The following is a 15,315-nucleotide window of genomic DNA, read 5'->3' as shown; positions in this document are numbered from 1 at the left end:
GTAGCGTTAACAGGAGGTACTTTTGAATCAGGGCTTGAGATGTTATTAGCGGTCCAGCATCTTCACAAGGAACAAAAAGCACCACATATTCTTACAAGTCCTATTGTGTTTTTGAAAGTAGCGTATCTCGTTTGGGAGGCCCGGGCTGCGAAATTTTTTTCCCACGGATTTCTGTCTCATTTGCATATTTTGGTAAAAGTTTGTATTAAAACCGTGTGAATGCATCATTTTCTCGTTAGCACGGTTGGTTCAGTGGTTTTATCCTCTGCCTAGTGTTCGTGAGAACGAGGGTTCGACGCCCGTCGAGGTCAAACTTTTTTTTTTTCTTTAAATTAATTTTTGCGGTGCACAAGTTTCAAAAAAAGTAGGGTTAGGGAAAGCTTATATTTTATTATCATTGCAGAATTTCATTGGCACATAGTTATTTCGCAATCTGAATCAACCAATCTCTCAAAACACTCGGAAAATCTTACTTTTAGAGTGACTAGAATCAATGAGACAGAAATCTCTTGGGAAAAAAAATTTCGTGCCCGAGCTTCCCATTGATACCAGTTCCAAATTATTGTCCCAACGGCCCTGGAATCACCTGCAAATTATGTTGTGCTGTGGGAAAATGCCTTACTAAAATTGCAAGCTGGCTACCGGAGAGTTTGCACTTTCCACTCCATTTACACCACTGAAAAAAGATGTGAGCCCTAGCCAATAGCCATCCTAACCGTAGGAAAATAAATGTTGCTATTTTGAGGATGCGAATAAAATTTTCCCAAGTTTGTCTTTGAATATATATTTCAAAGGAACTGAACATTTTTTGCCAAAATTTGCAGTGTGTTTTTTTTTTGTAGCGTAAAGGCGACTTCCCCTCCTGCATCAAATCTTCAAGGCTATAGGCCTAGTCTTAGGTTAAAAAAAAATATTGAAAAATTCGGCCATAAACAAGCATATAGCTTCGATCAAGCGAGAAATTTGAAACCAAAAACTATGAACTGCTCAACAAAATAAATTTTTAATTTAAATCACACGAATCACAAAGATTACATTAGGGCTGTGGAGTCGGGGGGAAAATGCACGACTCCGGCTTCAGTGTTGCCAAATTTTGAAAGCTTGCTAATTTTTTTTTTAATATTTTTCGTTTTAGGCTACATTTAAAAAAAATTAATTTTAAGTTGTGGTCGAAATTGAAAGGACGACTTTCATAAAGACTAACAAAAACAAACACTTCTATTTTCTAGTGAAGTTGTAGAGCTCAATATAAGAAACAATAGCCTACTTTGAAAAATATTGCAAACAAAAATTGTATGTCATTTTGTATGAAGTCGGAGTCGATGTTTTTTAACGACTCCGACTCCGGGCACGTCAAAATTCTTCCGACTCTACAGCCCTGGATTACATACGTTTGATAGTCTACAGTCTACACCAGGGCTACTCAATTGGCGGACCGCGGTCTGAATCCGGACCTTTTGGGTTTTCATGGTGGACCTTGAGCTTTTGGAAGAATAACCTCATTGCCACGTTTCAGGGCTTCTTTAAACAGATTTCTACTGGGAGGAAGCAATTGTTACTGTTATTATCTTAGTTGCTGGGGGGCTTCCACTCCCAGACTCCCCAACACTTTCTCAGAAATCCAATTCGAGTTACATTTTACCTAAAAAAGTGGTTTGGTATACAGATAGTTTAACTTTCGTGGTTGCGTGTGAAATAACTTATTCACCGGACCGCTAAAAATATTCAACTTAACAAACTGGACCTTTGTTAACATTAGTTGAGTAACCCTGGTCAACACGTCCATTAGTAAATGATCAGAAAAAATCTCTAAGTAAATAAAAGATTATAACATGTGTGATAAAGATATTTACGCAAAACCTATGGTTTTAATAAGTTCATTTGCACTTTGTGAAACCTGTTGGGGCCTGAATAATTTCGCACTTAAGCAGAAGGGTGTGTAGCTGGAAGTATTGTCTATTAAAATTGCATTTCGTATGTGTCATTAAAAGCTTGGGAAAGACTTGAGCATTTGAAATTTGATAAAAACCGGTAGTTGTTTCATGATTAGCTATTGGTTAGTTTTACTTCCATGGCTTTTGATTTCTTTTACTGTAGAGTTGGACAAACATCCGGGATACTATAATAAGCCTTTCCATACAATTCCACACGATCCAGACCCATGTGCACACTGTAGTCGGATGGGCATGCGCACTTGTAAACAACATCCCGTATTTCCGCTGCAGTCAAGACACGAGGCCAAATTATGAAGTTTGTGATGTTTCCACTGCAATAAATAAAACTGGATTAAAACTAAAATATTAATCTTGAAAGTTTTATTGAACACGATTTTTTGAACTATTGGCATAGGTTACAATATTAAGTTCTTGATACGTTTCTCGTCTTCTCACGCAAGTTCACATGCTCTACCTCAGGGGTTCTTAACCGGGGGTAAATTTACTAAATCATAAATTAATACAAACTTTACTGTTTCAGCTATTAAAAAAACTGGTAGTGTTGCACTCGATTTTGATTTAAATTTATGCTTAACGTAAGTTTTCGTCATTTTCTTTTACCTCCACGCACTAGCGTACGCAGGGGGGGGGGCATGCCCCCGTCTTAAAAATGTTTTAGTAGTTAACGACGTAGATTAAAGCATTTAATATGTTTTGGATTGCACTTTCAAAGCAATTAACAATGTTGTTGTATAGACTAAGCCAATACGAAATACATAGCCCAATCCACCTACGCCACCCCAGGTATGCCAATGTAGCATAGTGTTCTGTAAGCCCATTATAGTGAGAAAAAAATGAATAAAGTCTAAACTAAAACCATACTGGGATATCATGAAGACGTCTGAGATATCAATGGCCAGTGGCGTAGCCAGGGGGGGTTTGGGAGTTACAACCCCTTCTTTGGCATGCGTGTGACGTCACGATATTGAGAATGATGCTTTCAGTCTCTTTGTGCTTGGGAATGATGCTTTCAGTCTAAAAAAAACTTGCCTAATTTTAAACAAAACTGCATTAAAAGAGCGAGTTTTGCCAATACCAAACATTCAAACATCTCAGCCAGGAATTAGCAACAAGAAAACATAGAGACTTAGCTTTATTTCCGAAAAATGCAGAAGAAAACATGATCTTATCCTTTGCCACCTGACAGCACCATTTTACAGGAATATTTATACCCACATTTTTGTTGAAAAAGCTCTCAGAATCCACCAAATTCAAAGTAATTTTTCAAAATTTTCTGGGGGAGGCCCCCCAGACCCCCCGCCGCTGGGTGTCGCCTTAGGCGAAAACGCCGTCGGGCTTCGCCCGCCGGTCGTCAACCCCCCCCTTTCAAAATTCCTGGCTACGCTACTGTCAATGCCCCCCCCCCCCCCCTTGAGAAAACCCTGCGAACGCCACTGCCTCCACGCAAAGTAGACTACCGTACCAGTTTCATTTCAGCAGCGTATGTGTGCTATTTTTTTTACTGTACACAACCTGATTAGGACTTCTACCACAAAGTGGATTGCAACTCTGGATGGCAAATAAATATTGTTTGTGATATTTTCCAAGGTAAATCCAGACAATAAAGGATGTTTCGCATTTCTTCGCATGGTTGACTGGGCACGATGACATCACAAGGGGCCACCAAAACGTGGGGTAAATTTTACTGTTTTCATTCGGTAAGGGGTAAACGAGACAAAAAAGGTTAAGAACCCCTGCTCTACCTTGTGATTGTTAAAATAGCGGCAAGATGTAAGCCTAATAAAGCACACGTCCAACCTTGATATAAAACCAGATAGATTGGTTGTTATTTTGTAACCATTCCAAAACATCACCTTTTGTTTAGTTCTCCACATGCACTGATTTAATTAAAAGTTTAATTTTACTGTAGTTTAGATTTTAGTAGAAAGTTTGATAGTTATCATGAGTGATAAGATTGGTTGGTAAAAAGTTTGTAAAAAGAGCCGCGACCCCGTAAGGGAGCATAGGCTAAGGTTTTTTTTGCTGAGTGATGTAGAGTCTTTAAGAAGCAAGTGGATCTTTTGATACTTGTGTGTAAAAAGTAAAATAGTTTCAGGTCCCAGTTGATTTTTCAAATGCCTTTCTAAAATAAATTTTCTGTCAAACAATTTTTAAAGCAACATGTAGACTTGCCCAGGGATCGACAAACTTTTTCGCACTCCGGACCGGTTTCAGACAGGCATTATTTTGCGGACCGGCCAAAACACAAATGCTTGATGCATTGCAGACAAATATATTACAACTTATACGGTTATTGTAGCGCCGCTGCCGTGAGAGCCCTGTGCTTGCTTTGCAACAATCATCCGATAATCTAAACTTGAAGTTTGCTCGCTTTGTAAAAACAATCAATAACGTAATTGATAAACATGCTCCACAACTTTCTCGTAAACAAGTTAAATTAAAAAGTAAACCCTGGCTGACTCGAGGATTGCTTGTCTCCATACGAAACAGACAAAAGATATAGCCTACAAAGCTCACTTTCTAACCAGAGGCGAAACAGGAAAATATATTTGCAAAAAAGACTCAAAAATAAACCAACTAAGATTAAAAGTATTAGAGAGTTTTAACACCGTACCTTTTTTGCTAATATTCGAAACCACCTTGCGGTACGAGCCGAAACTGATAAAACAAATAATTTTAAAGACTTTTTAAGTAATCGTATTTCCTCTTCTATTTTCTTTGAACCACCAGACGTGTACGAAGTAACAGAAGAAATACACCATCTAAAATTAAATAAATCAGCAGGGAGTGATAGTAGGCTCGCCTTATTTCCTTCGAATCTTTTCGAGTATTATGGCTTTGCCTCGATCTATCCATCCTTTTCGACCACTCAGTTTCGAATAGCATAATTCCAGATGTTCTCAAAATTGCTAAAGTCATTCCAATTTATAAATCTGGAAGCAAAGTTGCAACAAGTGATTATAGACCAATTTCTCTATACTGTCATGCTTCTCAAAGATTCTAGAAAAGTTAATGTTCAAACGATTGATATCGTTTGTAAATAGGCTGAGCATTCGATCTTAACACCTACCGGTACTCAATATGGCTTTCGTGCCAATCATTTAACGAGTCATGCTGCTCAAGACATTATTACCTCCTCATATGAACAAATGCCGAACAGCGAATTGACTGGACTTGTTTTACTAGATCTTAAAAAGCCTTTGACACTGTTCATCATGAAAATCTCTTGCATAAACTTGATCAATATGGCATTCGAGCAGTTGCCAATGCTTTACTTACTTCCTACTTGAAAAACCGTAAACAATTTGTGTCAAAAGGAAACAAAAATCTACATCAAAAGATATAACATTTGGTGTCCCTCAAGGGTCCATATTAGGACTACTTCTCTTTTTATTATACATAAAAGATATATCTGACTGTGTTTCTCGTGTTACTAGATTATTTGCTGATGGCACTTGTCTTGTCATTAAAGCCGATAATTGATTAAGTCTTCAAAGTCTAATTAATCTTGAACTGAAAGGAATCAAACGTTGGATCACTGCCGAATTACTCACGATAAATGCAAGTCTTAACTTTTTAATAATTGCACCCAAGATCAACTAATTATCAACTAATGTTGAAGTATTTTACAGCAACGCCCAACTAAACAACGGTAACACTGCTAAATACCTTGGTATCTTCACTGACAAGAATCTTTCTTTTTTTCCTCATGTTGATACTCTATCTTCCAAACTCTCCAAATCTGTTGGCATACTCTCTAAATTGAAACATTGTTTATCAACCAAAGCTATGCTTCAGCTGTTCATTCTCTCGTGCATTCTTACCTAATTTATGGACTGACAAGTTGGGGGTCGTCATACAAAACACGTATAGGAAAGCTTGGTGTTTTGAAAAATAAGGCAGTCAATGCTGTTCCGAAAGGTAAATGGGCTGACCATGTCACTCCCTTTTATAAACAACTCAATATCCTAAAGTTAAAAGATCTGTACAACTTTGAAATTACTAAATTTATATGTACCAGTTTAGTTTTAATTCATTACTCGGCACTTTTCAAAACTACTTTAAAAAATGCAACGGAATTCACAACTTTAATTACTACTCGAAACGCAACCAACCTAGATTACTATCATTATCGATACACAACCACTAAACTACAACGCTCTATAAAATACTCTGGCACAAAAGTTTGGAATAATAAACAATTGAAATTCGCAAATCCTCCTTCACAACTTTTAAAAGAATGTACAAAAAGAAAATTATTGACACATAAGTTATTAGGCTAATGTTAAATTACTAATCATACGTGCAATTGTAACATAGACTACGTTGGCCTACCTAAATTTTTAATTTCTTATCATCTTAGACAACTTCACTGTTATTTATTTATTTTTATATATTTGTCTCAATTAGCCAATTATAATTATCATTGGTGAGTTTAGGGGTGGCTGCTTGACTTGAAGAGGTCACTTCGCAGCCTCCCGCTGCTGTGAGGCTATTATCACTTTCTTTTTTTAATATTGTAGGCTAGCCTTTTCAACAGTTTTTCTGTACATTATGTTTTGATTAATTTTACATCTTTTTCGCAGCAGCCATTAAACATCCATACATCTGTCTGTCTGTCTGTCTGTCTGTCTGTCTGTCTGTCTGTCTGTCTGTCTGTCTGTCTGTCTGTCTGTCTGTCTGTCTGTCTGTCTGTCTGTCTGTCTGTCTGTCTGTCTGTCTGTCTGTCTGTCTGTCTGTCTGTCTGTCTGTCTGTCTGTCTGTCTGTCTGTCTGTCTGTCTGTCTGTCTGTCTGTCTGTCTGTCTGTCTGTCTGTCTGTCTGTCTGTCTGTCTGTCTGTCTGTCTGTCTGTCTGTCTGTCTGTCTGTCTGTCTGTCTGTCTGTCTGTCTGTCTGTCTGTCTGTCTGTCTGTCTGTCTGTCTGTCTGTCTGTCTGTCTGTCTGTCTGTCTGTCTGTCTGTCTGTCTGTCTGTCTGTCTGTCTGTCTGTCTGTCTGTCTGTCTGTCTGTCTTTGAAGGCTAAACTTTTATGTCAAGCTAAAAGTTGGTGCTTCTTTAGTATCCCCCCAATCAGATGAGTCACGCTACGTTACTGGCACCTAATGCATCCCACGGCAACTTTCCAGTCACTATTCAGTCGTTCAGTGTCTCGCACAGTGGCGGATCCACGTAACACATGGTCAGGTGCGCCTCTCCAAAACCGAAAAAAATGCGTTTTTAATATTTTTTGCAATATTTTCCAGCTCACTTCCATTCCACTAAATTAATCAATAGCACAAGTGCACGCTCACCATATTCCAAGTCAATAGAAAATTTAAGTGGATAGAAAAACATTTGACCACAAGCTATTTAAACCTGAAAGATAGTCTATCGATGATCTTGAAAGTACAAAAAGTTTTGTTCAACGCGGCAATTGTATCAAGTTAACGTATTGTAGCCTTATATCAACAACGCAGGGATTCATAAAATTACGGAATGACCAACGGCTACGATATCCGACAAGTAGAGGTAAAAGTGTTGCCAGATATTTTTTTAAATTTTTAATTTAATTTTTTTTAAATTTAAATTTAGAAAAAGTATCAGTTAGGTATTTTTAAAGTAATAGTCGTCCAAATTCTCTTACAAATAGTCAAAAGAAGAAAATTGAAGTATCTCGGACACACAATAAGGCAAAACTCTTTACAAAGATCATTAATAGAAGGGAAGATAGCCTAAACGGTAAAAGAAACAAAGGTATACCAACAATGATTTGGACTTCAAACATCACTAAATGGACAAAATTAAGTTATGAAAATGCAGTACGAGCAGCTCATGGTCGAGAACAATGGCGCATTGTATCCAACCCTCAATACGTGGAAGGAACATAATGATGATGAGTCGTCCAAAACTTGCCCATAGACGACTAATCAAAAGCAATTTTATTATTCACTTATCAAATTATCACAATTTTTGTAAATTTAACCTTTTCTGCGCATAAAACGTATTACCCGAATAGTAATTACCAGCTTCAACACTTAAAACATGAAGCTTTATAATCCTGAGGTGTATTTTAAGTTTTTCCAGTTTTTTTGTTTTTTTTCTTAAATGCTCAGGAATATATTTCAGGTTAGTTTTAAACAAGCAAGTTTTCGGCGACCACCACTTTCAAAATGCCAAAAAATATTTTTTCTACAAATTAAAAAAAAAACTGGCAGCACTTTTACCTCTGCTTGTCGGATATCGTAGCCGTTGGTCATTCCGTAATTCTATGAATCCCTGCGTTGTTGATATAAGGCTACGATACGTCTTGTTTTAGGAAGGTTTATCCTCTTTTCTTAAGAAAAATGGATTGTCCTCCGGGAACACTCGAAAATGCTCAAATGTCCTTTTTTTGTTCATTTTTTTAATTATTTATCAATCTTTTTAAAGTCTTTTTACGTGTAAGAGATAGAGAGCGTCGTGACACCTGGTTTAAGATATTTAGCTAAGTAGCTAACATTTTACCTAAAGGCTTGATCCTGGTGAAACCCCCGAGCATTCACAAGATCTTGATCTTGTCCAAGAAGAAGATCACCCCCTCCATCAATGACTGCGCCGTTGTATGACGAATGAGATACCAGTTGACCATTGACATAAATATCACTCTTGTTCTGGGTGCTGGAAAACTGATGGCAAAGATGAACCTAAAAATAATAAAGAATTGGAAAGATCAATTTTGTTATAGGCAAATGGGTAGATCAGTGACTTTGTGCTGCGGAGCCGCTTAAAACCGATTGTTCAGGTCGCAGCGAAGTGGACGTTTGAGCTGACTAAACAGTTACTTTTGCATCAAATGAAACGACATTATTCAAAAAGATATAATCTAAAGAAAATACCTTTCTGCTGAAAACGACATAAATTTATGCTGAAAGCTTGTAAGCATAGAAGATTGGATTTTTTTTAAAATTCCAAACAAAGTGAGATATTTTTTTCTTTCGAATTGAAACAAAACCTATACAGGTAGACAAGGACAACGAATTCTGGATCGAAACAAAATATTTCATTATGTCGATACCATGTCGGGCCTTGACAAGTATTTTATAAAAATGGCATTAAATATCCCTTTCCCTTGGTAGTCAGCAATGAAGAAAAAGATTTAAAATAACAAAGTAGCCTACTGTACTTTAATTTAACCCAGCGCCGTGTTTACCATCTCCCGTAGCCAACTCCCCTGTCGTTTAGGCGGTCTACTCATTTTTACTTGTCTTATGCTTTTTGAATATTTCTAACGAAAAAGAAGGAAACAGCGTAGGCTACTGCTACAAAAGTTCCAAATTCAACAAGTTATATCACGTCACATCGTTTTAAACGTTTTTCGTATCCCGGCTGGGTAGAGGCTAACCCAGTTTTAGTCTGTCTTGCATTTTTCGAATATTTGAAATAAAATAAGATGAAAGTACTGCTACAAACGATCGATAAGTAACTACTGTAGTAGCTTACATTACATCGTGGAGTTTTGCATTGTCGGTCATGATTTGGTATGACTATTTCAAATCAACAACACCTGTTAAATCTATGCCATTTGTTAAAGTTTATAGCAAAATAAATAACATTGTAGGCTACTTTCGCTTTTTTGGAAAACTATAACATAGGATAGGCCTTTCTTTAACATTAAACGCTCGTGAAATGGAAAGTTGGATATTGACAGCCAATGGTGCTGAGAGGTGTGGTCCAAAGCAAACTTTTAGATCTCATTTTATGGGCTCAAAACCTATCTAGAGGATCTGCAGCCGAAAAGAAATTGCACAACAACAACAGCATTTCTTGGTAGGTCTACTCTGAAAAAACTAAAATGCGGATTTCTCAACATACAACCTATTTCTTGTTTTTAAAATGATGCATGAAGTTCAAATAATTTAAAAAAAGCAAAAAAAAATGAAAATGTGGCCGTTTTTCCCCAAATCGCCACCAAGTGGTGAAAAATACACAAATTTTAAACACAAATATTTCTAAAACCACTTACTAAACTTTCATCAAATTTCAACAGAATGTTTGTAATTATTAAGACTCAAGCTTTATCGAAGGAAATCAAAATATTTTGAAAAAATAAAAAGTTATTCAAATTGCTGCATTTTTTTAAAAATCTTTGATCCTCGGACATGAAACAAATGGTTGCCGACAGCATCATGGGCAAAATTTCCAAAATTCTTTTACCAAAGGCTTTGTATGTTTACTCTGTCTGATATTGTTAAAGATTTGAAAGCGATTGGCAAAGAAATAAAAGAGATATCTGGGATTAAAATTTGGTATTTGGTCAAAAACCACATTTGACGGAAAACGACAATAAACAATTTCAATACTTTTTCTTTTTTTTTATTTCCCATTTGTGATGACTGAAACTTGCCCAAAAGTGGTGCAGTGATCAATTAAATATAAAAACGAAAGCTGCGGTCAATACTCTTGGATGACTGTAACAGCAAAAGTTTGCTTTAAAATGATGATTCTAAGTTATAGACAAAGCCAGCCCCCATTGATGCTATGGGTGTTGTTGGGGAAGATGCCTAAGAGTGCCCTCTTTCAAGACCCTATTTTAGCCCCAAACCTTTCGCCTACCAGTTCAAAATTTCGCAAATCTTAATCTAGCTATCTCAGAGTTTCCAAAAATGTTTTAACAAAAAAAAAGTTTTTTTTTAGGTTTTTTCAGGGTAGACCTACCCCGTCCCCACAGCAACTTGTTACGTAGGCTAACTGGAAGTAACTGGAGCAGTAACTGGAAGCAGTGTTTTAAAATTCATTTCAATGCCTTAATTTTGTGTAATACGAACATGGAGTCACTGTTCTTTTTTTCTTGTCTTTAGTTGGTGTGGTGTAAAAGTGTTGCAATTGCAAGTTTTAGGCCGGCCCATTTATTGGTACCAGGCCGAGATTAATCTCTAAAAACGGCCCGGTTGCCAGCACTTACTGAAACTAGTCTAAAAAAAATTGAATGTTTAAAACGATGGAAGCACGGTTAGGGTTCAGCTGCAAGGGCACAATGCGGCTATTATTTTTAAATTTCTTTTAAATGAATAAAATCTTTTCAAGGTCAGATAACATAACTTGAACAATACTCGACAAACGTTACGAGAAAATCTTAAAGATATTGAGCAAGTTAAGCCGATCTGTGCGCGGCACTTACGAGAAAATTTTATCTCTCGTTTGTCAACGTTTTTTTAGAAACAACAGAGAAAGTAGAAACTTAATTTCAGTTACAACCAGTAACAGACCCCGAAAAAGTTTTAGATACGGGTAACAAAGTTTTACCAACAAAAAAATTCTAAGAGAAAAATAAACAATGTAAATATAAAAAACCCAAGCAAGCAAAAAAGTGATATGGATTTCAAAAGGTTTGCTTCTAACAAAACCTTGGTAGTTTGGCCTTGTTTTTATTTTGTGCTCTGATGTTAGATTTTTTCGTTTTCAAACGCACACTTTGCATTTGACTACATTCATCCAATGAGAAACTAAAAGTTTGAGCTACAGGGTTTAGTTTAAATTTGAAGTAAAGTTTGAATACATTTTTTGCATGACCACAGGCTCCACAGCAGGATTTCAATAATTTAATTTTTTAACAAAATTTTGTCTGGTTTTTCTTGTATCGCATAGTCTTTCAGGGAACTTTTCAAAATCCGTCCTATAGGTGTCTCACCTTTCCGTACAGTAAGCCTATAATAGGTTTACAAAGCACATCTCCTTGCCGAAATGATGGAAGTAAACTTTTTACTTTCCCTGCATTGAAAGAGTTTACGACCCCAACCAACTTTCTTGTCTCATTTTTAAGCAGGTCTGTGGTTTGAAAAACATCATCATAAAAATTTTTAGGTTTCGCCACTACAAAAATGGGCGAATAGATTGAGGGGGAAGGAGACGAGTTGGTGCTAACACGGCACTGACTCTACCATTGCTACTTGAATGCGCTATCTGATCCGTCACATTTTACAGATTTTGACTACCGCTAGTGCTACTCTCTGACTGAAATTTTTAAAGATTTTTTTACTTTTTGCTGACTCGTAATGACATGAAAGCTTTTCGTTGCTTTGAGGAAGCAGTAAAAATGAGAAAAAGTAACATAAAAAATGTTCCATCAGGCTGTTAGTGACGGCTAATCGTCTGACTAAAATTTTCTGGACCAATTTTTCTTTGTTTTTCAAAACCTGGTGATGTTAAACCCAATTCGTCATTTTGGATAGACAGGGTAAAAAAGCATCGAAACATTCTTTTTACAAACTTTCATTCAGATAGTCAACAAAAGTTGGCAAAATTTGGAAAAGTTTGCAGAATGTAACAAATCAGGCTGTATCTCTAGGTGGCCATGACTCTACTAGGAATATATCGACAGGGCCGCTGGAACTTCGACAAGCAAGGATACCGCCAGGACGAGTTCAAGAAAGCTTCGCCCTTTGAATCATGTTGGTAATTCTAATGGTGGTTATGGCGATTGTTATTTCTTTTTGCAAATTGAGTGCTTCTCTGGCAAAGATATGGCAATGGCTTTTTTGGCACCCAAGAAAAAGTCGATTGATCATAGAAAAAATTAACCAAATTCTATCAATGAAGCTTGCCACATTAGAACGAGTATGGCGAACAAGTAATTTGTACCAGAGTTGCCAGGTAATCTTAGAGAAATTCGGACAGTATTACTTTGAAATTCGGACATGTTAGGATAAATAATGCAAAATGTTTTATTTCTGGTACATTACTTCACTGATATCACTGGAGATTAAACGTTTGCAAAAAGAAAATGTCCGAATAGTTGCAAGTGGTCGGACATAGTAAATTAAATTAGGCCAATTTATCGTTTTGTCCGAATTTTAGGCTACTTGGCAACCCTGATTTGCAGTCAAGTCGTCCTTACTTTTTCCCCTGTGTTCAAAGATTCATTGATGTTTCCTGGATATAATAAATTCATGATGTACGGTGCAATTCTGGTTTCTGACAAAAATGCAAGAAGATAAGCGTTATGAAAAAGATTGCTTGTGGCATAACTGACAAGAGGATTCAGTTCTTCAGAAGTGAAGTCTTCAGTTTCAAGCCACATACAAACAGTTGCTTCCTGCATCCGAGGAACATATGAACGATAACGAACGTAATCTTGATTCTGGTCATCACGAGGAAAATGGAAGGTAATGGATGGGCAACCTGTGACATTGAATCAACATAAATCAGTTTATTGACGTATTCCACAAGCAGGACCAAACAAAACTGTGCATTGAGAATTGCAAATATCTTTCATAAAAACGTCATTTTTCGATCAACTTAATAGCTACGTTCTTATATAAAAAAAAGTGCTCTTGAATAAAGACGAACTAAAGAGATGTTCCAACATAAAATGTGAAATCTTAAAACTATTGTTTGGGATTAGATATAAAACTGAGAAGTAGTTGATACTTTTATAAACTACATCGACCTTAGGTTTTTATATTGCCTTTATGATTCAAAGAATTGAATGTTGTTCAAAATTCAATGCCATCACTTAAATTTGGTATTTAGAATTCAGATGATCTGTTTAATGTTATGCAATAAAGCTGTTAATCATGCAATCAACAGAATTTTAATTTGCCGTATAAAGCTGCAACATTTGGCAATTGACAACCTTTTAGCAGGCAATTTGAAATTTTATAAAAAGAGATAGGTCAGCGCTGTTTATTTACACTATAGGCTATACATACCTACTATAGGTTGGTTTTGAATCTGTATCCTTAAACTGACAAAGCCTCTGAAAAGTTTTTCTTGGTAGTTTCGCATACAGGTAAAGAGGCTTTGAGCCGCTGCCGCAAGGCCGGTTACCAAAATTCACAGAGTGAAGTTCGCGCTTGTTGTTTGTCTGTAAATTATTCCATCCACCAGGTGCCACTAAATAGAGAGCAGACCTGAAGTGAAATGCATTGGTCAAGCACACACCCCAAGAGCCGAACCAACGCCACTTGATCTTGAGTCCTGCGCTTAACCATTGAGCTAAGGGAGTAGACATAACAAAAGAAATTATGCAGTCTGCTAATAAAAGTAGAGGCACATTTTTAATTAAAAATTCCAATAGTCTCTACAAATTAATTCGCTTATCATTTTTATTGAAAACTTACTGCATATGTCCTTGTGCTCAGAATCAGGCAAACACACGGGAGCCAGTGTGCTTTTTTTGGCGAAAACCAGTGGAACTCCCACTGTTAGTGCAAAAAGAACCAAAATAACTGGTGTCCAAGAAAACTGCATTGCTTTAGTATTGGTTTTCGTACAGCACAGTAATTTTGACAAAGTCGTGTACCGGTAAGGCCTACTGTATTTCATAAGTAGCTTAATACTAAAAAGTAAAAATAATTCTTTGTCAGTAGGTTAATGATATGTGAAGCAATGAAGCCATTCACTGTTATCCGGAATACGGCGGAAAACCGTCAAACCAGCAGGTCATCCGCAAAAAGCCTTAAACTCAAGTTTGGGACCCACCAAATTTAGCCTGTTTAGCAGTTTTTGACTATTTGAAATAAAGAAAAGTAAAAGTAAGCTACTGCTACAATTCCTACAAACACCCGATAGTCAGTTATGTTGCTTTATGTCTCTCAACAATCAACGTGACCTTAGTAAGAAAATCAGCGAGGAAATGACCGACTTAAGCTTTTAAAATCAGCTCATGTCATGTAATAGCCGTAATAGGGTGATGGAAGGAAGTATCGTCCGGATAAGGGCAAAGAACAGGCGGTGAGGTTGCCATTTCAAACCTGATTTTTCAATACTGTGAAAACGGATAACACGGAATTTTTTAAACTTTAATTCAAATGATTAAAAAAATAACTTCCAGAAAAGCGCTGAGAAATGCCAACATGCCAAACCGAAAGTGGCCAAACGCATCAAGACCAATTTTGACATGAAAAACGCCAATATCGCAACCCAGTAACAGTTGCGTCTTTTTGTTGTGACTGCACCAAAAAAGGTTGAGAGTGGCGTACGCAGGGTACACCTGCACATTTGTCATCTTAGTCGCATTTAAAAAAAATTGTCATCTTAGTAGCATAAAAAGTCAATTGTGATTTTTTTTTAAAGCAAAATTTAGCTTGATGAACCTAAGACATGTCAAGTCATAATTCGATTATGAAAACTAATGATCAGTAGATTTGATCTGCGTAGCAGATGCTTAAAGTAATAATATTCGTGTTTTTATTTGCGCCCATTGCGATAACATACAGTACACTGCGATCACAGATGCGATACAACAGACGACAGGAAGCAGCGAAGTGACATATAGTCTTCAAGCCAGCTGCTCCCCTTAATTTTGGCTTGCCATTAAGTGTCTTTGCCGAGACACAGCCGCGTGCTCTGGAGCGGTGTCGAACCCACGTCCTTTCGAACGTCGCGCAGACGTTCTCACCACTC

General features: G+C 36.9%; 1 protein-coding gene across 1 annotated transcript; it reads right to left on the bottom strand.

The window, feature by feature from the left end:
* Positions 1 to 981: 981 nt before the first annotated feature.
* On the bottom strand, positions 982 to 14,160 carry LOC145787854 (C-reactive protein-like). Its single transcript, XM_082599686.1, has 4 exons — positions 14,031 to 14,160; positions 12,806 to 13,089; positions 8,437 to 8,615; positions 982 to 2,266 (listed from the first exon to the last, which is right to left on the bottom strand). The coding sequence occupies exons 1-4, from the start codon at positions 14,158 to 14,160 to the stop codon at positions 2,089 to 2,091; spliced, it is 771 nt and encodes a 256-aa protein (XP_082455812.1). The 3' UTR covers positions 982 to 2,088.
* Between the last annotated feature and the right edge of the window lie 1,155 nt (positions 14,161 to 15,315).

Source organism: Aplidium turbinatum, chromosome 18 (genome assembly GCF_918807975.1).
Source record: "Aplidium turbinatum chromosome 18, kaAplTurb1.1, whole genome shotgun sequence".
In the NCBI taxonomy this organism is placed as follows: Eukaryota; Metazoa; Chordata; class Ascidiacea; order Aplousobranchia; family Polyclinidae; genus Aplidium; species Aplidium turbinatum.
The sequence above is the reverse complement of the archived record's forward strand: the minus strand, read 5'-3'. Positions and strand labels throughout refer to the sequence as shown.

What these genes read in the sequence shown, in the direction of transcription:
- LOC145787854 (XM_082599686.1), bottom strand. Translation starts at nt 14,160, where the DNA reads ATGCAGTTTTCTTGGACACCAGTTATTTTGGTTCTTTTTGCACTAACA. An exon ending in CTTTGAACACAGGGGAAAAA is followed by an intron (nt 8,616 to 12,805) that starts GTAAGGACGACT and finishes TATTATTTTTAG; the next exon opens with GTTCATCTTTGCCATCAGTT. An exon ending in CACCAGGATCAAGCCTTTAG is followed by an intron (nt 2,267 to 8,436) that starts GTAAAATGTTAG and finishes TATTTATTGCAG; the next exon opens with TGGAAACATCACAAACTTCA.